Source organism: Mustela erminea, chromosome 13 (genome assembly GCF_009829155.1).
Source record: "Mustela erminea isolate mMusErm1 chromosome 13, mMusErm1.Pri, whole genome shotgun sequence".
NCBI classification, from domain to species: Eukaryota; Metazoa; Chordata; class Mammalia; order Carnivora; family Mustelidae; genus Mustela; species Mustela erminea.
In genome coordinates this window covers 87,960,459-87,985,259 of record NC_045626.1, presented here as the reverse complement: position 1 = coordinate 87,985,259, position 24,801 = coordinate 87,960,459, and the positions used below count along the sequence as shown (strand labels likewise).

Sequence of the window (24,801 nt, the reverse complement as noted above, 5' to 3'; positions counted from 1 at the left end):
TTTAGAAGGATTAATAGTGTCAAAACATCCACACTACCCAAAGCAATCTACAGATTCAATGCAATCTCTATCAGAATACCACTGGCATTTTTCACATAATCCTAAAGTTTAAATGGAACCTCAAAAGACCCCAAACAGGGCGCCTGGGTGGTTCAGTGGGGTTAAGCCTCTGCTTTCAGTTCAGGTCATGATCTCAGCATCCTGGGATCGAGCCCCGCATCGGGCTCTCTGCTTGGCAGGGGGCCTGCTTCTCCCTCTCTCTCTGCCTGCCTCTCTGCCTACTTGTGATCTATCTCTCTCCATCAAATAAATAAACAAAATCTTAAAAAAAAAAAAAAAGACCCCAAACAGCCAAAGCAATCTTGAGAAATAAGAACAAAGCTGGGGGTATTGCATTCCTAGAGTTCAAGCTATACTTCAAAGCTATAGTAATTAAAATAGTATGGTACTTGCTTAAAGACAGACACAGAGATCAGTGAGGTAAGAGAACTCAGGAAGACCCACACCTATCAGTCAATTAATCTACAACAGGAGAGGCAAGAATAGACAATGGAGGACTGACAGTCTCTCCAACAAATGGTACCATGAAAGGGAAACCACTGTGTGCACACAAATGAAACTGGACCACTTCCTTACACCATACACAAAAGTAAATTCAAAATGGATCAAAGACATAAAGGTATGACCTGAAACCATAAAAGTCCTAGAAGAAAACAAGGCCAATAACTCTTTGATACTGGTCTTAGCGATAATTTTTTAGATTTGTCTCCTCGGGCAAGGATAACAAAAGCAAATAGAAACTACTGAGCTTCTGCCAACATAAAAAGCCGTTGCACCGCAAAGGAAACCCATCAACAAAATGAAAGGCAATCTATTAAATGGGAAAAGATATTTGCAAATGATACATCCAATAAGGGGTTAACATCCAAACTATGGGACACCTGAGTGGCTCAGTCGGTTGAGCATCTGCCTTCAACTCAGGTCAAGATCTTGGGGTCCTGGGATGGGGCCCCACACCAGGCTCCCTGGTCAGCAGGGAGTCTGCTTCTCCCTCTCCCCCTGGCATTCCCCCTCACTCACGCTCTCTCTCACAAATGAATAAATAAAACATTTTTAAAAATAAATAAACAAAATACATAAAGAACTCATACAAGTATCAGAAAAACAAACAACCCAATTTTTAAAAATGGGCAGAGGATCTGAACAGACATTTTTCCAAAGAAGGCATCCAGATGGCCAACAGGTACATGAAAAGATGCTCCACATCTCTCCTCATCAAAGAAATGCAAATCAAAACCACAATGAGATCTCACCTCACATCTGTCAGAATGGCTACTATCAAAAAGACAAGAAATAATAAATGTGGGTGAGGATGTGGAGAAAAGGAAACCCCTGTGCCCCATTTGGGGAGATGTAAATTGGTGCAGCCGCTGTGGAAAACAATACGAATGTTCCTTTAAAAATTAAAAACACAGGGGCACCTGGGTGGCTCAGTGGGTTAAAGCCTCTGCCTTCAGCTCAGGTCATGATCCCAGGGTCCTGGGATCGAGCCCCACATTGGGCTCTCTGCTCAGCGGGGAGCCTGCTTCCTCCTCTCTCTCTCTGCCTGCCTCTCTGCCTACTTGTGATCTCTCTCTGTCAAATAAATAAATAAAATCTTAAAAAAAAAAAATTAAAAACACAGTTACCATATGATCCAACCACCCCACTTCTGGGTATTTATCCAAAGAAAACAAAAACACTAATTGGAAAAGACGTATGTGCCCCTATGTTCATTGTAGCATTATTTAGAATAGCCAAAATGCAGAAGCAACGTAAGAGTCCATCAGTAGATGACTCAAGACGTGGTGTGTGTGTGTGTGTGCACTGAATATTACTCAACCACAAAAAAGAATGAAATCCCACCATTTTGCAACAGCATGGTTGGAGCTAAAGCGTATGATGCTGAGTGAGGCAAGTCAGATAGAGTAAGACAAATAGCATAGGATGTCCCTTACATGTGGAATCTAGGAAGACAAGCAAACAAGCAAAACAAAACAGAAACAGGATCACAGATACCCAGAACAAACTGATGGTTGCCAGAGGGGGTGGGGCGGGAAGGGGAAAGTGGTCAAAAAAGGTGAAGGGGATTACAAGGTACTACCTTCTAGCTATACAATAAATAAGACCCAGGGATACAATAGATCTCATAGAGATGACAGTCAATAAAACTGTAAAAACTTTGTATGGTGACCGGCGGGGACTACAGTTATCGTGGTGGTCATTTCATAACGTGTACAGACATCGAATCACTGTGCTGCACACCTGAAGCCAGTCTAATATTGTTTGTCCGTTGCATCTTCACTTGAAAACGTAAGTTAAGAAAAGGAAGTCTGGGTGTTCGTCTCAGAGGAAGGCAAAAAGAGCAGACGGCCACCATCACCTGACAGGATCTGGGTATGAAGCGATGTGGGAGCAGGAACAAGCAAAACCAGAAAAACGAATACCAGGGCACACAGTATGTGTTCAGTTAAACATATGGAGGGGGCACAGCCGGGCGGGGGGGCTCAGCAGGTTGAGCACCTGACTCCTGGTTTCAGCTCAGATCATGACCTCAGGGTCCTGTCCTTGAGCCCCAGGTCAGGCTCCACACTCAGCGGGGAGTCTGCTCGAGATTGTCTCCAGTTCTCCCTCTGCCCCTCCCCCCATTCCTGTTCTCTCTCTCTCTAAAATAGATAAATAAATCTTAAAAAAAAAAAAATTTCAGTGGATGGAGACGAGAATTAAAGCAGCAGTGACATTTACTAAGGACTCCTGCAAAGTCCAGCCCTGTGTTGAATTCTTATGCCCCATCTCCCTTAAACCTCGCAGCAGCCCAAGGAGTGGGAGCTCCTACTCTCTCCATGTCACAGGTGGGAACGCCATATCACAGAGAGGCTACGTAACCAACCCAAGGTCACAGAGCTAGCAAGTGGCAGAGCTGGGATTCAAACCCAGGCAGTCTGTCAGTCTGCCTGCCTGAGCTCAGGCCCTGAATTTCAGCGATGTACTTGAAACAGTTCAGGAACCATAACTCAGCAGTGAGCGACATGACACAAGCCCATTCCCTCATTCAAACACGTATTAAAAACTTTCACAAAGGGAGGGGTGGAGGGGAGAGGAGTGAGGGACCCTTGAAGTGTGGGAAATATGGGAGAAGCACTGCGACACCTTCCTCCCTCATTGTCTCTGTGCTACGGTGAGAGAGAAGCAGAATGCGGTCGCCTGCACAAAATGATCTGAGCTGACAGGCAAATTGGTCCAGTAGGAAGACGAGGCCACTTCAGAGCCTGTGTAAGTGAAGCTGGTGTGAACAGCAAGGCTGACACTTCCTCCCCCGACACCTTTCCTCCTGAAATATGCAGACCCTCTTTACAGCTCAGCCCATAAATTTAAGAGAAAAACACTTAAACCGGGCTGGGCGTAGGGGGTGGTGGGTGGAAGGAGAAAAAGATATCATAAGGAAATAAAAATTTCACCATAAATCCACGGTGCTTTCTAGAGAGCCTTTTGCATTAGAAACAAATGAGTTAGCATTAAGGGCTAAAGAGGCAGAGACTGGGGAACTGAAGGACGTCCCTTTTTTAAGACCACAGCTCCCAGAATCTGGAGAGACGCAAGGAGTAGATGGGCTGGCAGCCCAAGTCCTTCAGGAGTCCTCCAGAGTGGGAACCACTAGGACGAGAACCTGGGGAAGCTGCAGCAGGTATCTAAGAACCCATCCCTCATCGTCCCCACTGTGGTTAACTCCACTTCCTCGGGTGTCAGCTCTTCCACCTGCTATCCCACAGCCCCAGCCCGGCTTATTTCAAATGTCCGCAGACCCCAGTGGGGTGCTGATCTCTGCACAGTGTTCCTGGGGGGGTGAAGCCCTTCTTTCTGACCCTCTTTTCTATGTTTGGGGAATCCCCTTCTTATGAAGCAGTGGGAAATCACTCAATACTTTGTTATTTCCATATCATGCACTACCGTGCAGGAACACAAAAAATAAGATAGTTCACTACGCACATGGATATTGGGGAAGAGACAAGATATATATGTACCAAAAACAAGCCTGAAACTGTTATAATATAGATATAGATCTATATAGATCTATATATATCTATACATATCTATATATCTATATCAATCTATCTATATATATATGTATTTCCTACAGGGACTTTGGATTTATCTGTAATATTTCTTTAAGCCATATTTATATCTTTGACAAAGATGGTGTTTATCATTCACCAATCTGCTTTCATTTTCCTCTTGGCACCCATAAAAACTTGTCTCCCAAGCCCCACCTTAGGAGGCAGAATAAAATCTCCCCCCACACACACACAGTAATAAAAGATCCTGATGGTTCATGCCTTCTCTCCAAATACTGTGTTACCCTGCTAAGGTATTCATCACCATCTACTAATTATTCCCCTGGCATCCATTCTGTCCTTCTTCTACAGTAACAAAACTCTTGATTTGTAGCCATCTAAAAGGAAGACTCCCCAGGGGGGCACCTAGTTGGTTAAGCGTCCAACTCTTGATTTCAGCTCAGGTCATGATCTCAGGGTCATGAGATCGAGCACCTTGCTGGGCATGGAACCTGATGAAGATTCTCTCTTCCCCTCTCCCGCTCAATCGCTCTCCCATTCTCTCTCTAAAAACAAAACACCTCTCAGACTCTTGCAGCTAGATGCGACTTAGTCACAGCCAGTGGGATGTAAGTCTACAGGAGGAAGCACCATGGGGCTACCAGGACTATTCCATAAAAGACATCTGATGCACATCCTCTACCCTTTCTTTGTCTGCACCCCCATATTGGTCCCTGGAATGAAGATGAAATTGCTGTACCCACAGCTGCCATCTTGGACCATAAGGGCAAAGACCACAAGCTTGAAATGATAGAAGGGAGCAAGGGCCCATGAGGACTTCATGGGACAGAGTCAACCTAAAATCCTGAACTACACAGCTCCGGAATCTGACTTGGGAGAGAAACAAGCTCCTACTTTTTAAGCCACTGCCATTTTAAATCTGCCTGTGTTACTCACCACTGAAACCTTTCTCACCAGATACGCCCATCACACCACAAACCCAGGCTCTCTTTCCCGCAGGGAACCACAAAGCACCATCACCCCCGGCTCGCCTGAGTTTCATGCACCAGCAAAATACAGTAGCAAATTTGGAGGCTCCCTAGAAAGGCATGCTCACCAGCCCCAATAGCGACCCAGAAACCCTAAGGGAAAAAGCGGGGCTCTCTACATAAAACTCAGCATTACTGTGGCTAAAATGTCTCAAACACTCCAGATGCCCTCCCTTTGCTGCCCCTCCTTTCCCGCCACCCACCACATCACCCCCTTCGTTCCTTCACTGAAGTCCTATAACTCTCAACTCTCCTTCTTTAAAAGGGATATGACAATACCCGCACACCTAGGCTTGTTGTATTAGACGGCTATGTAACGTACTTACAATCGTGACGGGCATATAGCGAGCACGATATAAACACTGGCTACTTAACACGCAGAGGGGACTTTTGGTTCATCGGCTTTATTAAAATGGCATTGCACATTCTAAGTTACCATGCAACTCACCTTCCTCACTTGACAATAACCCTGTTTCAGGAGAATGGGTATAGCTCCAAGCTGCTCTTTTTAACAGCTATGTGGTAGTCCACAGGGAAACACCACCATTCAGTCAAGAACAACTTTATGGATGGACAGTCATCTCTTTTTTGTCACCATCACACAAGATGTTGCTTCTAAATATCCCTAACCAGACACCCTTGTATCGTGGTGCTTTTCACTTCTTTAAAAAAACAGGTTTCCCAGAAGTGGGATTGCTGGGTCAAAGATCAGGTTCTCTTTTCATACATATTAGCAGAATGCATCCCAGATACTCCATGTTTTCAATCAAAGCAACAAAAATACACGTGAAGTCCCTGGGCTGGGGCTTTCAAAGATCCCACATACAATAAAGCAGCCCAGCGGTTTCAGCAGCTGCCAAAAGCTCACACAGAATGGGACGGGGTGTCTACGGGCTCCTTGGAGGAGGGGCACCAGAGGCTTCCGTCCACGTGTGAGGGCCCTCCCCATCTGGAAGGTTCTCCCCACCTCACTTAGTAAGCTCTTGCAGCAACTTTGTCTTCCTTCTGGTGTAAGCACCACAATTTCCTTTGGGAAATCATCTCTTGTCTCTCCTTCTGGCAACGTGCTTCCAATTCCAACTCCAGAGATGAGTTTTTGACTTAAATGTGGCTAATCACATACAGGATCCCATCCACAGTCAGTCCAGCACCCAGGTTAGTCCAGGGGTTCTTGCTGTTATGATTAGAAAAGAGAAGACTGGCTTGGGAACAAAGCCTGGAGCTGACTGTGGCCAGATTTGCCAGGAGGTGAAGAAAGCCTGTCTGAAAATTAAATGAACACAGAGGAAAAGAGAACCAAGAGACAAAGTAAGAGAGCAGGAGCGCTCATTAGGAGAGTTAAGCACCTGGATCTAGCCATGCCTGAAGCTGTTTCTTCCTTGAACTTCCTGGCTCCAGAGTCCAGTAAATTCCCAACTTTGTCCCTTGCAGTGATAAGAATCCACATTAATATATAGAGATATACAATTCACATTTGGCACATGATCTCCATAAGTGAACTCGAAATCTTAGCCCTGAAAACTTAAAGTATCACAGACCTGGGTGTCACAAGTAAACACAACAGAAGGCTAAGTTCATCTTTAAAAGAACCCAAAAAGAAAAAACACAAGGCCATAAAAGAGATCCACTGATCCAAGTATAAAATAACTAACCCGTGGGCTCCTTTAATACTGACTATCTCCGGAAGCATCCCTACAAGGGGTCTTCTGAGCGATAAGCCAACAGCTTTGCCTACAGAGTAAAAATATCTCACACACACATGTGCTACTATTTTTAAAATGTTACATAAATGCTACTGTAATTACCAAAACCCACTTGTTCAAAAGCATTACTGAATTGATGGCAACTTTCAATCAATATGGTTTTTTTTTTCAACCAAGTGATACCAAACCCACAATTCTTCTCATTCAGATGCGCTGGACAATTTTTTGGCCGTTAAAAAGGGATACTTGTTCTTGGCCACAAATGTGTGCTAGAAGCACCCATTTACAGAGCATTCCTTGTTTGACTTTCCTTTAAGGCAAGCTTTGTTCTTTGAGAGGGCTAGGTAGTTGGTAGTGGATTCAGACTTTGCAAGCAAGATGAACCCTGACACGACTCACTTCTCATTGTTGGGAGAAAGCAGCCACAGAGGATGTGTAAACAGATGGACGTGGCTGGGTTGCAATAAAACTTTATTTACAAACACAGGTAGAGAGTCAGACTTAGTCCACCGGCCATCGTGTGGGGATGCCAGTTTAAGGAATACAGAAGATAATATGCAGCATGTCATGCTGTGGAAGTTGATGGAGAGGATAGGGTTCGATTGACACGCAACATTTCACCTTCACGTCTACTTCACGCGAATACACCTATGCACCTGGCAAACGAGCATTCAACATCCCAGAGTAATCAGATGATGAGAACAGCAACTTTTCTTCTTTTAATATTACTGGTCTAGCAGGAACCATGACCACCAGAGTCTGAGAGGTCATGGTTCAAACCCAACCTCTACCCACTGTGCTTCCAGGGCAAATAGGATAACAGGGTCCTGGCTTCCTAATGGTCCTAACAATGTCATCAGTAATTGCCACTGTTTCCTGAACACTAAGTATGTGCCAGGCACTACCCTAACAAGCATTTTTCTTCTGGGGTCCTCCTTGGATCCCCTGAACTGTATTCTCACTAGGGATGTTACCAGGTCCATCCCAGAGATGCAGAAACACTCACCCACCCCAACCTTCTCCCCAGGGCTGTTGGGAAAGAACTTGCAGAAGGCAAAAGCCCAACTCACAGATGTACGTTCTGTTTGTTAATTCCATCGCTAACAAATATTGATTTGGCCCCAATTCCAAGCACAGTGATAGGCATAGCGTTGGCACCCAATAAATATTTACGGAACGAATCTATCAGTCTGCTAGCCTGTGCAGCAACTTTCCAACTGCACCCAAATCCCACTTGTGACCTCCCCTACAGTCACCATCGTGATCCAAGCCTGGACTAGTGCAGTAGCCCTTCTCGGCTCTCCCGGCTTCTGCTCCTGGGAGTCAGAGCACAGCCCTCTTCCGTTAAACCTGCCAACAGCTCCCACCTCACTCAGAGGAAAAGCCACCGTCCTTACCAGATGCGGTAGCTCTGTCAGCTCATGCACTGCTCTCCCCGCCTTGCTCAGCTCAGTTGCACTGGCCTCCTTTCCATCCTTGGGCCTGCCAAGCACTTTCCGGCCTCAGGGCCTTTGGACTGGCTATTTCCTCTGCTTGGAACACTCTTCCCCAAGACAGCCGCTAGATAGCTTGCTTCCTCACTTCTTTAAGTCTTCGCTCAAATGTCCCCTTTCTGGATGCTGCTATTTAAAATCACAGGGGCCAGGGAGCCTGGGTGACTCAGTCATGAAGCGTCTGCCTTCGGCTCAGGTCATGGTCCTAGGATCGAGCCCTGCGTCAGGCTCCCTACTCAGTGGGACACCTGCTTTTCCTTCTCCCACTCCCTCTGCTTCTGCTCCCTCTCTCGCGGGGTGTCCCCAGTCAAATAAATAAATAAAATCTTTAAATAAAATAAAATAAAATCGCAGGGGTGCATGACTGGCTGTCTCAGTCAGCGTAGCATGTAATTCTCGATCTCGGGGTTATGAGTTCAAGCCCCACATTGGGTGTAGAGTTTACTTAATTAAAAAAATTTTTAATAATGACATGAAATGGAATTAAATCGCAAAATATCCCTCCCAGCATTCCCTCTCTGGGGCCCTCCTCTGTGCTTACTACCACTTAACCTCCACTCCAACTGCATTTTAGTTATTCATTTTGTCCAGTATCTGTCTCCTCCTTAATGCTGACCCCTCAAGGACAGCGGCCTTTGGCTGTCTTGTCCTTGTGTTTCCCCAGCCCCAAGAGCAGGGCCCATCACAACACAGGTGCACAATAAAAATACGCTCCAACGAGCAAAGGCAGACAGGGAGGAAGGAAGCAGACCGGGCTGGAGTTTCGAAGAAGATCAGCTGGAGGGGAGTTCAGGATCCATTTCACAAACGGGGAAACGGAGTCCCAGAGAGGTCAAGGAGCTAGAGCAGCGTCCCAGGTTTCCCAGTTTCTTGAGAGAAGCCAGGATCCTGGGTACTGACGGCAACTAACCGGACGCGTCTCCGGGCCAGACACAGCCCAAAGGCAGCCAGAGGCTCTCCACTAGACTGGGAAAGTCCCGATGCACTGCCACCCTAGGAAACTTTTTTGGTGAAATGACATCTTCCATCCACACCATGCCCCTCCCCCTCCCCTGCCCCTGCCCCATATTTCTGCTTGGAGCAAGCAGACTCCCGGAGAACAGGGCCCCCTCCCTCCCCCACCTCCCCCACCCCGCCTGCAGCCTCGTCATCTGCAGAGCCCTCATCCCTGCGCTCAGGCGCCCCCCAGCCCCACGCATCAGGCCCCCTCAGCCCGCCCAGGAGCGCCAGCCGCCCGCAGCGGCAGATGGCACAACTATGGAAGGGAAAAATCCCAAGCCAAGGCTCTAAAGACGTCGACAGTACACAACATGCAGGGAACCGGGCAAACAAAGGGAGCCATGGACTCCGAGGGCCGGGAGACCAGGCAGAGCCAGCCTGCCGCTCCGGAGCTCCAGAAGGAAAGACAGGACCCTCCGGCAAGCACGCAGGGCCGGCCCCGGGAGCACGGGCAGCCGCCACGGTACCATTTTTATGTGTCCATTTGCTCCGCTGCATTAAGAGCCCTGGTGGGAGGCATTCCGAGCACAAAGCAGACATTAGCGATGCGTTATTTACTGAGTCACCCTTCCTGGGCGCTGAATTCTGGGCATCGAAGCCCAGCCAGGATGAGTTAGGTCCCCCAACGGGTTAATTTAGGTTAACACCGCAAAACAACCTGGCTCAGAAGCACCAGGCGATTCCGAACACTCCATCACCCTCAGTAATAAAATACAGCAAATCAAATTGGACTCTATTGATTTTTTATGTAACTATTTTGGGACTGAAGTGTAAGGAGAGGCTATTGATCAGTTAAGGAGCCGGGTGTCACGGAAGGGAGTTCAGAACACCCCGACTGCGGACCCAAGGGGTTTAAGCAGGGGAAGACGTCGGAATTCAACTCCAAGAACCCAGGCTTCTTTCTCCCCTCCCCTCGGCAGACAGTGGGAATCAAGGGCCACCCCGCACTCAGAGGCAAGTAGCAAAACAGGCACCCGGGTGGTGAATAAAGTAACAAAAAGTGACCGAGCTTTGTCTCTCCCCGTGACACCTGTCACTGCCTGACATCATGTCTCTCTTTGTCCGTTGTTTTATTATGGTCTTGCTCCACCAGAATACCGGCTCCTGAGAATGGGGGATGTGTCTCCTTTGTTCCATATCGTACCCTCACAGTGCTCAGAGCTGATCAATTTCTGTCTGATGAATGAATGAGGGAGGGAGGGAGCGGGCAGCTCCCGGTACCTGCTGTGTGTCAGGCCCCGTGCAGGGTACCTTCCAAGTGTTCCCATTCCTTCTGCCTGGAACACCCTTCTCCAGGCTGGCTCCTTCTGATCATGCAGGTCTCAGATTAAGATGAATGCCACCTTCTCCAGGAAGTCTTCCTGGATTACCCAGTCACTCCCCCATCACGTCGCCTTGTGTGCAACAGAGGAGCGCAGGTTACTGTCAAGGATTTTCCTGTTTATGAGTTTGTTGGCTCCTTGTCCCCCTCTCTCTCTGCATCACACAAACCTGCCCTAGAATGCCAGCCCCCGGAGGGCAGGGAAACTGAGGGAAAACTTCAGGCCAAGAGGGCACCTTAGAGGCAGGGAAGACAGGAGTCGGGTGCTTTGGGGAGGAGACCCCCACCCTGCCACTCACGGTCAGTGTTGTCTTGATCAGGTCCCTGTGCCCCTCTGAGCCTCAAAGGCTCAGAACAAAGGAATACAACTGAGGACTACAACTGAGCCCCAAAGCTCTCCCTGGAGGGTGACCCAAGAATCCAGAAAAACCCCAAGTGAGAAGCCACCATTAACCTTCACTTCACAGCTCTGACCTTCAGAGCAAGGAGCCCACCGGCCTTCCCTTCTCGCCGGTCCTCCCTCCTGCTAACCACAGGCCATGCGGACAGCTCCCTCGTTCCCTTGGTGTTGCCCAACTTTGTGACCAGATCAGCAAGGGGGTAAGTTCAGGGCCTGCCATCGGCTGAATGTCTGTGTCCCCCCGAAGCTCCTACGTTAAAACCTGGGCCCCGATGTGATGCTATCAGGAAGTGGGACCTCTGGAAGGTGATGAGGTCATGATTGCGGAGCCTCACGGGTGGGATTAGTGCCCTCCTAAAAGAGACCCCAGAGTCTCCCCCGTGCCCTTCCACACGGGAGGACACAGCGACAAGATGGCATCTAGGAGCCAGGAAGCGGGCTCTCACCAGAACGTGCCCATGCCGGTGCCCTGATCCTAGACTTCCTAGTTTCCAGAACCATGAGAACTAGGGTCTGTTCTCATGGTTCTGGCACCCAGCCTGTGGCATTTTGTTACAGCAACCTGTATGGACTAAGACAGAACCCATTTTACAGATTGGGAAACTGAGCCTCAGAGAGATTTTTTTTTTTTTCCTCAATATCTCCGGATTTCTAGGGACAAGTCAATGACCTGGACTGTGACGCCGAAAACTCCCACTTCTTAAATGCGGGCAACCAACAAGAGAAGCCTGAGGGCCAGACACGGCCCAAGAGCAACCCTCTCCCGCTGGACTTCCACGCAGGCTCAATTCTCCCAACGCCAACCTCCCTGCTGATGCACACTCCAGGGCTCCCAACTGAGGGGGCTGACTTTAGAGCAGCCCAAATCCCCCAAAACGACTTTCTCAAAAAAGAGTCAACTCTGCCTCCAACTTAAGACACATCCCCGAATCCCCTGGGCCCAAATTAGTCTCAAATTCCAATCAGTCGCCCACAACACTCGGTGTCCACGCTCACAGAGAAGGGAGCAGTTCAGAGCAGGCTCAGAGCCAGGCAGGCTCACTGTGGGTTCCCGTGCATTCCCCCTCCCCCTCGGGCTGCGTGACCTTGCATAAGCCACGGCACCTCCGTGGGTCTCAGCTTCCCCGTCCGTAGAGTGGGGCGGACGCCAGTCCTTACCCCCGTCGGGTAGTAGAGGACTCACTCAGAATACACAGTCAGCAGTCAGTCGGGGTTAGTCACTGAGATGCCGACTCTGAGATCCACTGAAACAGAAATAGAAAGGAGGGGGATTCTGTCCGCCAAACTCTCGGCCTTTAACAGAACCACCCAATCCCTTGAGGGCACCCAATCTGAAGGATTCCCAGCTGCCTGCAGAGCTGACTCCCATCAGCTGGATTTCTATGGCTCTAAGCCTCAGTTCACAGTAACAGATTGACCTGTTACAGAAAAGCAGTGCAAGCCCCCAGAGAAGGCGGGCCGTGGAAGGGACGCGACTTGGAATCCACCGCACCTTGGAATCAAGAAGCCCCATACCATGCCGTGTGAGGCCCCACAGGGGGATCTGGCTGGGGGGGTGGGGTACAGATCAGCACCTGGGCTCCTGACACTGTGTGACCGCAGGCAAGTTACTAGCATCTCTGGATCCCAATATGTTCCCCTAGAAACCGTGAGTTATGAGTGTCCACCTGCCAGCGCATGTCCAGACAAGGCAAGGCCTGGCATGGGGGCAGGGACACAGTGAGCACCTTAGGCAGCTCTTGGTTCCGTCGCCCCGTCCCCAGGGGCACCACTGCGAGGACCCGCTGCCTCTGTGAGCTGACCCCTGCTATTCTGATCTCGCAGAGCCGCTGTCATTCTCATGACCTTGGGCTCCTTAAATGGAGCCACAGCCCCCTCCAGGACCACACAGTAGAGCTCCTTGACCAGAAAGACTCCCCTGTGTCCACTGAGAAACGCCTGGGTGGAAAGTTTTTTAAAAAGAGAAATTGTGTGAGCCATGAGCGTGCTCAGACACCAATGCACCATGTGGCCCTGAGCAACTCACTCCCCAGCCCGAGTCTCCTTTTTCCCATCTGCAAAGGGGGCTGTGGGGGAGGGGAGGAGATGCTCTAAAATGCCTCCTTGCTCTGCCAGACCGCTTACTTACTCCAAGAGGGAGCTGGTGGTGCCACTCGGGCCCCAGGATGCCGCCTATGGGGCCAGGGCACCCCCATCTCCCTACGGTGACAGGCAGCACGCGCTTGCTCAAGGCCATAGCTACACAGGGAAATTCACTATTAGTCCCAGGAGAGAAGAAAGGAACCACCCAGCCGCGTACAACTGGGGGGCTCATCTGGGAACAAGGCCTCTGGAAAGGCTTTGCTGGCCTGGAGACCACCCTCTTGGACTTCACACCAACAAACGAGGGGTTTCTTTGGCTCTCTTGGATCATGGCAACCACCGTGCTCATTGTTGGCTCTGAGCACCGCTCATGCAGAAGCCCCCACGCCTCCCAAGTTCCCTGCATCCGGTGGGGGGGGGGGGGGCGGTGAGACTTCAAATGATTTACTCTGGGAACCTCCACTGTACTGTCGTTAAATCACTCAGGGGAGGTGACAGCATGTGCATACCACTCCCTGCCACCTCTCCAAAGAGCAACACCATCCACAGGCACCCCCCCCCCCAAACCACTATTGTAAAGAGAATGAAATATACCACAGGCCATGCCAAGGTGCCGGGCAGGGTGAGGAGTGTCTCCGCTTTGAGGCCAAAGCCGCCTCCCCCTCCCCGCACTAGCAGGCTCTGCCACTCACAAGGCCCCTCTGTCGGGGGCTCTCCACCCACCCCAATTTTATAGACCCCGAGCACAATGGGTCAATGAAGCAAGGCGCGTCCATTTTCCCCAGCAGGGGTTCTAACAGTGCTGCTAATTTGCAAAGCCGTAGAATGCACAAAAGTGGCTTGAATAATGGGGGCCCCCTAGTCGCTAAGCTGGGAGATTTGTGCTGACTCTTACCAAGTACAGTTCCATATGTTTAAGAGCTTGCAAGGCTGAAAGAAGTACGCCCACCAGACTCTTTACCATGGCAGCTACCCACGCCGGGGGGGGGGGGGGGGGGGGTTGGTTGGTACAGAGCAGACAATCCCTGTGTGATGGGGGAGAGGGCGTCCTTCCTTCCCTCAGAACCCTTCCAGCCCCTCTCCCAGAACCTCAGCCAAACGTGGTCGGTAAATCATGCCAGAAATTACCCAGAAAATCCAACCAGCTCTGAAGGAAGCTCTAGCTAATTCCTCTGAACCTTTCCACCAACAGTAGGCAGCTAAGTATCTTTCAAGAATTCCAGCCTTGTTTTTTTCTTCCTAGCTCTCCTAACTGGTGCTAAATATAGAGTTATCAAACTGTCTCTCTTTATGTCCCTGGTAGGGACCAGTGGAAGACTTCCACGGGCTCCCAAGAACCTGATGATGGCATGGAGGGCTCTGTCCTAGTGGCATTCACCAAGAGAGCTGCCCAGCTGAGCCTCGGGGAAAAGCAGCTGGGCAGCTCGGCCAGGAGCTGGGCCAGCAGCAGGTTTCAGGGGCGGCACACCTTCCCTGCCAGGATCTGGCCCCACAGAGCCAGGCACAAGCTCTTCTGTTGCTAGGGGAGGGGCGGGGGTTCTCCATCTTCTCTTACAAGCACTAGGCAGCCAGCTTCTCAGAGAGATTTCCAATATTCCCCTATGAGCACATCCAGGCAAAGGCTGACCCCCGTGGAGAAACAAAATAGAGACAGAACTGCAATTTTCAAGTCCAAGGGACTGCACTTTTGGGAACAGGTCCCAGGGCTTCAGCTAGGAAGAAACAGCCTTGACCCCCCTCGTGTACCACAGAAGAAAGCTGAGAGCAGAACAGCTATCATAGATGCCTGGGGCCAGGCTGACTGAAGATTCATCCACACATTAAGCCCAGGCTGAACGCCGATGGATATCTCTGACAGAAGGTTCTCTCCGAGTGGAAGGTTTTATGAAATATTTCGGGTCACTTAAGGGCATCTCAGAGTAAGTCAATATTTACTTTTCCATGCAAATACATCACACATTAAGTCGGCATACAAGGTGTGTTCCTAAATGCAACCTCCCTAAAGCAGTGAGAGCCGAAAAGTTAAAGTTCTATTTTCCTACAGCAGCCTGGGTTCTGTGCCGTTTGCTTGTTAAGGAAATGAGAATTTTTCTAACGCGAAAGCTATCTGCTCCCACATCATGGGTCCCGATTTTAAAAATGTTTGGAGAACTGAGCTCTCCAAACGCACACGGATGTCGCTCGCGACGGTTCCGGGTTCATCTGAGCCTTTAGGATTGTCTCCGCTGTTTGGGGTCGGGGGGAGGGGAGGAGAAGAGGGATTAGCATTTTAAGACAGGTTTCCTCTAGAACCAACATGTAGCCACCCCAAGGTGGTAGAAGCTTTCCAAACTCCAGCAGAGAGAAAATACATGACTATTTTGCCTTCCCCACTCACTAGGTTTTGGCGACAGCTGCGTCGATTTCAGCAGGGAGCCCGGCTCCATGGTACCCAGGCAATGGCTCTAGGCATCACCACGTTCCGGGCGGCCCTGCGCGCGCGGGGCTGCCTGGCCGCCTTGGGGTCAAGGCGCTGGGGCAGCACGCGTCTCCAGAAAGCAAGAAGCAGGCTGCGCCTTACCTAAGGGGAGGCCACTTGGAGAGGGGACATGTTCGGGGAAGGGGGGGGGGGGTTGTAAAATGTAAAAGCAGGAGGGTGCGGCGAGGCGCGGAGAGAGGCTGCGGACAAGCCAGACAGACTGCGCCGACCGAGACGACCTCAAGGCTGGGGCCCCGCAGGTGTCCTGGCAACGCACGGCCGTGCGTCGTCCGGGGGCATCAGGAAATCGGGAGAAGGGGTCCACCGACGCCCCGTCACAGCAAAACCCCGCGGGAACCAGGACCAGGAGGGGCGAGGAGGGGGCGAGATTCCTGGAGGCGCGCCCCCACCCGCCTCGAGAGGCTGAGCGCCTCCGGTCTGTTGCCCCCGCGCGCCCTGAAGGGATCCGCAGGGGAGCTGGGGTCTGGGGACGAAGGCCGGCGGGCTCTCGCGCCGGGCAGAGGTACGTGCCGGGGACCCCCCTGGGTTCCCGGGGTCTCCGCAGAGCTGCGCGAGTCCGGGCGAGGCGAGCTGCCGGGGACTTGCGAAGGAGGTGGCCGCCCCGCGCGGGAGCCAACTTTGTGCGCGGCGGCCGGGGCCGGGGATGGGGTCCGGGGACGCGTTACCTGGGCACCGGAGCGCAGTCAGCGCCAGCAGGAGCCCGAGCGGCGGCGCCCGGCCCGGGGGCGGCATGGTCCTCGGCGCGCGGTGGGCGCGGCGCGGGGCTGCTCCTGTCGCGCGCCCGACCCGGCCCGCGGCTCCCGGGGGGCAGCCCCCGGCGGCTACGCTCGGGCGCCGGGCATGGCTCGCCCCCAGGGCGCCGCTCTTCCCCAGACGCAGGCGGCCGGCGCTGGCGGCGCTTCCTCCGCTCGCCCCTGCGCGCTCTCCGGGGCTCGGCCGTGCGCGGCCCGGGAGCTGGGGGCCGGGGGGGGGGCTCAGCGCCCCGCGCCCGCGCCGGCGGCCCCGCACTTGGCCCGAGTTGCGCGGGCCCCGCCGCCGCCGCCGCCGCGGCTCCTGCGCCCCCAGCGCCCGTCCCATCGCCGTGGCGCCGCCGCCGCCGCCGCCGCCTCTGCCCGCGCCAGCTGCCGGCCGCCCCTCAGCCCGCGAGAGAGTGAGCGAGCCGCGAGCGCCGGGAGGAGGGCGGGGCGGCGGCGGGAAGGCGGGGCCCGGGGGGCGGGGCCGGGGAGGGGGCGGGCCCGCGGCGGAGCCGGGGCCCAGGACGGCCGCCCAGCCATAGGCGGCGGGACGTGCCACTCCCCGGCGTCCCTGGGGGAGGGCTCGGGGCCGCACTGGCCTGGGGAGACCCGCGGGGGCGGTCGGGGGCGTGGGCGCGGACAGGGCCGCGGGAGGGGGCACCTGCCGGCCAAAAGCACACTGACCGGGGTGTATTCGGGCCAAACGGCGGGAGTTCCCAAGGTCGCAGGGTGGGGGAGTCAGGGGAAGGTCCTTGGAATGGGGCAGGGACGCCTGGGGGGGAGGGGGTGCGGGGGAGTGAGGGCCCACAGGGCACAGGGATTGCAAGGCTGAGCGCAGACGAGAGGTCCTGGAATAAATTTGGCGCAGCTGGGGGGTGCCTGGGGGGGAGTGTTTGTATTATTTTTCTGAGTACGACTGTTACAGAGCAGGGGTGGACTCTGGGAGTTGGGGGCTACCTGAGGAGTGCCCACCGAGCCCCAGGACCGGGACGGGTGCGCTGGCTGGGCGCGGTCAGGGATCCTGAAAGACATCATCGAAGGCGTCTTGGGATGTCTGCCCAGATGTGAGGCAGGGACCCTCGGGCGCCCTTACTGACCCGAGCAAGAGGACGCCCTGGAGGCGGAGGGGGCGTGAGAGGAGGGGTGAGCTGCCCGGGCGCGAGGGTGTAGTGGGACGGGGACTGGGTGGTGGGATTCTTCCAACCTGGGGACAGGGCCTCACTGGGGGTCCCAGCACCTACTATCCACCCACCCCGCGCCGCCACCCCTCACCCCAACCCAGGCGGGGCAATTGGGGCGCAGCACAATGAATGAATCATGCTGGGCGCATGTGGGGGCTCCTGCACCTGTCCTCAGATGCCCTGAAACTTGCCCCAGGCAGCTGGAGGGAGGGTGGGCGGAGTTGGGCCCTTGAGGTGGGGGTCCTTGCTCCCTCCCAGCTCCCATGTACCAGCCACTGGCTCCAGCTCTCTGGGTTTTCCATTAAAAAGTGGGTCAAACTCTTTGGAAACGTCGATAGCCTGTGTGGGGGGAGGCAGAGTCTCCAAGTCTTGACTGAGAACCGTGCCCCCGCCACTCTTTGGTTATGCTACCTGGGTCGAGTCATTTATGCTCCCCGGCCTCAGTTTCCCCATCTGAGCAATGGAAGCCATTGCAGCGTCCACCAGGTGTCCCACATAAGGCATATAAAGCCCCTGACCTGTGAAGTAAGAGCTCATTTAAAGGGATCCACTGTGGACATTATCATTCTCATCATTATGGTCATTATTATCATGTATCTGATTTTCCTCTGTGGGCCCAGAGCTCACATCAGAAGAACAATCCTCCCCCCTCCCAGCTGGTGAGGGGGGATGGCGGGGGACAGGGCACCTGCTTCATTAGTACAGACAAGCTCATTAGCAGAAGCGGCGCTCAGCTCTTCTTAGATAAAAGAAGGAAGAAAGAGCTAGGGGCAGGTGGCGAGTCTCTAGGCCAGGTTAATTGCAAGACAGAAAGGGATTTTCCCGTAGCAGCTAATGGGCTTCTTTTTCAAAGAACTTATGCACTGGCCAAGCCCGCTTTGGGTTCTCTGGCAAGGCCTGTGATCCAGGCATGGAGAACCAAATATCGGGCTGGACAGTGGGTGGTCTCCTGCGGGGGGTGGAGGAAGCGCCTGCGAAGGGCCCATCTGTCCCCTCTCCGTGACTGTTCCCCTTGCTGGGAAGAGGATCCCACCCCCTCCCACCCCCAGGACGCTGTCACCATTTCCTGGGATCCTCCCAACCTGGCTGCCTCCCCCACTCTTTCCCACTCCTGCATTCATAAGGATTTGCTGAGCTGAGCCCCTACTGTGTGCGGGGACTCTAAGAGGATGGGGAGGGAACCGAGAGGAAAAAATGAATGGAATGCAGGTGCCCGCCCTCCAGGAATTCTCTATCTCACAAAGAGAAAATGCATACACAGCTAATCCCTAGGGAGATCCTAGCTGGAGGACCCGGTGGGGTAGAAGCCAAAGCGACCCACGTGTTTGACCAGAGGGCAGGCCAGTGAGGGCTGGGGGGGTCTGTGACCAAAGACAACAAGGCATTTTCTGGCGGAGGTGCCCTGGGAAGGGGTGAATAGGTCTGAGTCCCTGAGCCAAGGGTTATGCAGTGTCCGGAGTGGTGGCAGACAACATCCCAAGGACTACGCTCCCCAGGGACTACCCTCCCCAGGGACTACCCCCCTCCCCAACACACATACCCCGCAGAGCCATCTCGCTTCTGTGCGGCAAGGCGGGGGGGGGGGCCGCAGGCACATCATTGGCCTACCTCCGCCCTCCCCCACCTCCCCACCCCAGGTTCTAGCTGCTCCTCAGGCTCAGGGTTCCCACCTCTGCACTCTGCCCTTGCCCGTCCCTGCTCTGGGCACACCCGACCGGTCTCTAACCCCTGCTACCTCCCTCTCCCTTCCCTTCGGAGCTCAGCGCAAACATCACCTCCTCAGAGAGGCCTTCCCGGACTAGCCGTTGAACACCGGACCCTCCAGAGCCTGCTGGCTGGCTCCACGGAAAAAGCCTGCATCTCTAGATCTTGGGGTCTGCGTTCAAGCCCCGTGTTGGGTGTAGAGATTACTTTAAAAAGTAACTAACTTTGAAAAAAAATTTTTTAAATATGAATAAATAAAATAGCCTCCTCCCCAGCCCCCCCCCCCCCACCGCTCTCCAGCCGTATTTGTATTATTTTTCTGAGTCCGGCTGTTACAGAGCTAAGGTAGATGGGCACAACTCCCCCCACCACCATCGATCTCGGCTAAAGATGGCTGGGGAGAGGGATCTGTTCTTGGTGGCTTTTCCACGCGGCGTGTGACATTGGACGAGCCCCTGAATTCTCTGAGCTCATTATTTGAGATGAGAACTCCAGCCCTGTCTGCGCGGGTCCTGTGGTTGGGGGAGGACTCCTGCATGTTAATCGAGGCCTCTGCGTCTAGACGGTAATGGGGGTATGTCCAGCGTTGTTCTGAGCGGGTTAAAAAATCCTTCCCGGATCCCGCAGGGGTCAGGGTACGTGGGAGGGACTGGCAGCTATGACCTAGGAGGACACCAGCCGCCCCCCACCAAAGCTGGGCAGAGCCCTCCTCTCACCCCTACCCCATCCCCCCGCCCAGCAAACCCAGAATCTCACCACCAACCTACTGGCCTCATAGCCTGGGGGGCAGGATCCAGAATTAAACAGCCCAAACTCTTCCCTTGTGTACAGACGGGGAAACTGAGGCAGATCCAACTAAGAGCCAGCTCGAGGCTCTCTGCTGCCCCAGGTCCCGCAGCACCCCCATCCGTCAGGCAGGTGCCCCCCACGCGGGCTCTCTCGCGCCCTTCCCCGCCCCCAGCTCCGCTCTGCGCTGCCCACGCGCCCGCCGGGCCACAGGCGTAGAGCGACACTGCCATCTCGTGGCTGTCGCGGGCACTGCGGGCCTGGCCTGAGCCGCGGAAGGAAGACCGTGCACCCAGGGCAGGGGTAAGGGGGCACCGGGCAGAGAGATTTCCCCACCCCCGCCGAGCTCGCCCCAGCTTTGGAAGACCCCTGTGTCCTGTGCACCGCCCACGTTTCCAGCACACGTGCGGAGACCTCCGTCGTGACCCACCGTTAAGATGTTCTTTGCCAAGACGGACTGTCCTTTTCCGATGCGAATATTCCCATTCGGCTGAAATGGTAGCTGGCATTCTTTCCAGCAAGCAGAGTCTCCTGCTTCCGCCCCCTCGGGGATGGTGGGTGAGGAGAGCCTCTCAAAACAGCAAGTGAGCTCATTTGGTTGGACAGGAAACCAAGAAGGGCAGAACTGTGACCCCCGAATGTACTGACAAGTGATGGAGGGGCTCCCCTTTCTGGGGACCCCGGATGGCAAGTACCCCACCTCTCTCTCTCTCTGTTCCATTTCTCTCTTTTATTTTCTGCATAGTTGAGACTCCCTGCTCTCAAGCATGCAGGGAGAGAAACCATTCCTCCTGGACTCCCCCACGGGGAGGTCAGCCCCTGTCTTGTTCACCAAATATCTAGTGACAGGAACAGTGATGGGCGCTAAGGGGAGCGTCCAAGAAATAGTGGTGAAATTAGGGACTGAAAAAGGACACTCGATTAAGAGCTGAGCCTTTTGGGGCTCCTGGGTGGCTCAGTCGGTTAAGCATCTGCCTTCTGCTCAGGTCGTGATCCCTCGGTCCTGGGTTGGAGCCCCGCATCGGGCTCTCTGCTCAGCAGGAAGCCTGCTTCTCCCTCTCCCACTCCCTCTGCTTGTGTTCCCTCTCTCGCTGTCTCTCTTGCTGTCTCTCTCTCGCTGTCTCTGTCAATTAAATAAATAAATTAAACCCTAACAAATAAATAAGTAAGTAAATAAATAAAAAGTGCTAAGCCTTGGAAGTTGGCAGAAATTCCGTGAAAATTGAGAACAGGAGGGGCTTGAGTCCACTTTCAGGTAGAGTCCTAGTGGGGGAGCCCCCTGGGGAAGAATGGCTTCCAGGTGAGGCTAAGCAGAAAGCACCCTAACCAACCCCCACCCACGCCCCCTCCCCCAGCCTCCCATAGGTTCCCAGTGGGACCTGGGAGCAGAATGATCCCTGGAGGCCCAGACTGACCCGGGGTAGGGGTGGGGATGGGGATGACAAAGCGTTGGGAAGACCTCCTGCATGGGTTTTAACCGCTCTGGGGCAGAACAAACAAATACTAGCACTTAACACAGACCAGGCGGGCACAGCTCTAAGGGCTTTCCATGGTTTGGTTTTTTATTTTTGTAAGTTACACATAACACAAAATTACCATTTTAACCACTTTAAAGTATACAATTCAGTGGCATCGAGTACCTGAACGATGCTGTGCACCCAACACCAATATCCCGTTCCAGAACTTTCCACCACCCCAAGGAGACTCCTTGTGCCCAGCTCCTCCCCATTCCCCCCTAGCGTCAGCCTCAGACAACCACCCAACCACTCCCTCTGTCTCTTTGGATTCGCCTGCGCTGCCCACTCCATACGAACGGGGTCTTTTGAGTCTGGCTTCCTGCACTCAGCATGTTTGCGAGGTGCAGCCATTGTTGAACCACGAATCGCTAGCTCATTCCGTTTCTGTAACTGAAGGATAGTCCATCCCGCGGTTAGGTCATGTTTGCGTATCCACACGTCTGCTACTGGACCTCAGGACCGTTGGCACCTTTTGGCCGCTGGGAGTAGTGCAGCTGTGAATGCTTGGGTACAAGTTTCTGTCACAGCACCTGCTTTCAGTAGTTTGGGGCTGACACACTGTAATTCATTGGATCCTCATAACTATCTGTTCACTGTATGGTTGAGGGAACTGATGCCCCGGGGAAGGTCGAACAATGTGCCTGTGGCCATAGGATCAGCCCCCTAAGAGTGGCAGGGTCAGAGGTGACCCAGGCAGTCTGACCCCAGGGGTCTCTGAGTCCCCAAGATGGATGGGTTATGCCTCTCCTACCCACGATCGCCTCTGCACAGCCTAAGACCCCCAGAAACTCAGATGCAGCCTCAATTCCTCCCCAAGAGACTCCCCATGGGTTTGAGTGGCATCAGGCTGAGCCCTGAGGGCAGGGGAAGGAGTCCTGATAGGCTCAGCCAATCACATCCCCTCCTGCCAAGGAGCTGACGAAAGAAGGCATGGGACCCAGTGCTGACCAATGAGAGGTAAAGGGTAGTTGTGCGGAAATGCTTTCCTTGACCAGATGACCGAGGCAAAGGGCCCATTCCACCCTCCACCTCTTCCCTCTTGCCGCCTTAGAGAGTGAGGTGTGATGGGAGAGCTCTGGCAGCCTCTTTTGACCTTGAGGCACCACAGTACCTCTACCCACAACAGGTGGCAGCACAAAAAGAGAGCTCCTGACAATACCTTGAGCCACGGTGTCAGCCTCCAGTCCAGACTTCCTGTCCACTGAGATGATAAACTGAATTAGAAAAGCTACTTGTAGCCAAAAGCAGCCTGATAAACCTACGTACAGGAAAAGCCCCCAATGGACTGCGATATGTATTTTCCACTCAACAAAAGATCCCAAGTCAAATGGTAGAAAGTACAAAAAATGTTATTTCCTGTATACTAACTTTGTGAGGTTTGTTTTTTTTTTCCCAAAATATGCATTCCTGGCACAAAAGAAGCAAGTATTGAAAAGGCATAACCCCCACCCCTCGGAGATAACCACCTCTCATATATTCATGTGTTTTCCATCCCTTCCTCCAGCTATAGTCTATAGACAATTTATTAAAAATGAGCTCCCTTGGAGCCCCGGGCTGGCTCAGTCAGTAGAGCACAGGAGTCTTGATCTCTGGGTTGTGAGCTGGAGCTGCACGTTTGGACACGGGCATGGACAGTCCTGCAGGGTATGTCCCTAAAGAACAGATCGTCGAGTGAAAGCAGGTACAGTTCAGGGATTTCCACGTCAAGTGCCTCTTAGAAAAGTTGTACCAATTCAAACCCATGAGTGCAGAGCGGGGCCCATTTGCATTTTTAATATACACTCTCTGGCTTATCCAATTAATAAAAGACTTCCCATTTAGGTTAGTTCGTTATACGTTATGAATTTGTAAATATCAAGGAGACTGTCACAACGAAATTTAGAAATTCAGTGAGATCATCCCTAGTTATGATTTTATGGTCACTTGTTATAATCATTCAACCCACTGTGCTTTGGTAGAATAGGGGTGTGAGGGATGGTATCAAGCCATTGCCGGGACATGGGTGGGCTTTTCCTGGTCTGTATGGTTCTTCACTTTGAGCACATAGGCCTGTGTACAGTTTTCAGTATTTTTTATTTCTCTCACAAATTATATTTATTGTTTAGTCTTTGCTTAGGGGAGCTTCCTGTGGGAAAATTAGAGAGCATTTCGGACCACGCCAGGATGAACATGCGTTACCTTCTTCACATTTGCAAAGTCCCAGTGTCCGGAGGAGGGGCAGGAAGTGATGCAACACAAGTGATTATGGAAATGTTGATAGACGAGATCAGCGCCCGGCGGATGTGGTTCTCACGTTCCTGTTTTGGAACACCCACGCTGGAGTTGATGCTCTCGTTAAATCACAGCATTTCACTACACAGGGCCAAGAGATTTCTTCTTGTCTAGAACCACCAGGCTCAAAACCGTGTTCTATTTTATAACAATAAAGCCAAAGCCAGAAGGGATTGATTTGTTCACATCATCAAAACGTCCAAGGCTTCAGGCTTGGCTGGTTCCAGGAACCCAGTGTCCTCAAGATTCCGAGTCAGGAGAAGAACGGCAGGAAAGAAATATCATTGGCTACAGTGAGGTCATGTTCCTATGCCTGAGCCAATCACAGTGCCAGGGGATGGGATATGCTGATTGGCCAGGCTGGAGTCCCATGCCCAATCCCAGAGCTGGGAGAGGCTTCTGCCCTGCGCAGACCACACAGCCTGAGAGCAGGGTGCGGTTGCAGAGGACGGGGAGTCCAGGGACAGCTGTCCATGCAAGCAGGTTCAATGCAGAGAACAGACCCGGGGAGACTGCATCCATGAGGGAGCTCCCTCCTTGCCCTTACATTTCACTCAGCAGGCGGAAGACACAGATGATGCTTATGCCTTTAATATTAAAAAATTTTTTCACACAGTCACATTTCCTTTTTTTTTTTTTTTTAAGATTTTATTTATTTGAGAGAGAGAGAGATAGCACAAGTGGGCAGAGGGGGGGAAGGGGCAGAGGGGGAGAGAGAAGCAGGCTCCCCACTGAGCAGAGAGCCCGATGCGGGGCTCCATCCCAGGACCCTGGATCATGACCTGAGCTGAAGGCAGAGGCTTTACGACTGAGCCACCCAGGCGCCCGGTGGTCACACTTCCTTAAGCATGTTTGCATTGAATGAGTCCTATACTTTGGACCCTAGAGCTGGGGTACCCCAATTTTTCACCATGGACACTCTAAATAAGGTAGCCGTGTTTAATTAGACCTACAAGGGGCAGTCCCCGAGAGCAGCCCACACCAGGGCATC

At 52.8% G+C, this 24,801-nt stretch overlaps 1 protein-coding gene and 1 long non-coding RNA gene across 2 annotated transcripts in view; both read right to left on the bottom strand.

Annotated features, from left to right (window-relative positions):
• The window catches only part of TMEM132B (transmembrane protein 132B), a 344,462-nt gene extending 327,769 nt beyond the window's left edge, over positions 1–16,693 (bottom strand). Inside the window, exon 1 of the mRNA XM_032310581.1 lies at positions 16,283–16,693. Within this exon, the coding sequence (XP_032166472.1) occupies positions 16,283–16,349 (67 nt within the window). The 5' untranslated portion in view covers positions 16,350–16,693. The remainder of the gene's footprint in view (positions 1–16,282) is intronic.
• A 5,118-nt stretch (positions 16,694–21,811) lies between these two features.
• On the bottom strand, positions 21,812–24,457 carry LOC116571978. The gene is made up of 2 exons (XR_004278068.1): positions 23,718–24,457; positions 21,812–22,740 (listed from the first exon to the last, which is right to left on the bottom strand). It is a non-coding gene; the product is annotated as an uncharacterized LOC116571978 (long non-coding RNA).
• Positions 24,458–24,801: the final 344 nt, after the last annotated feature.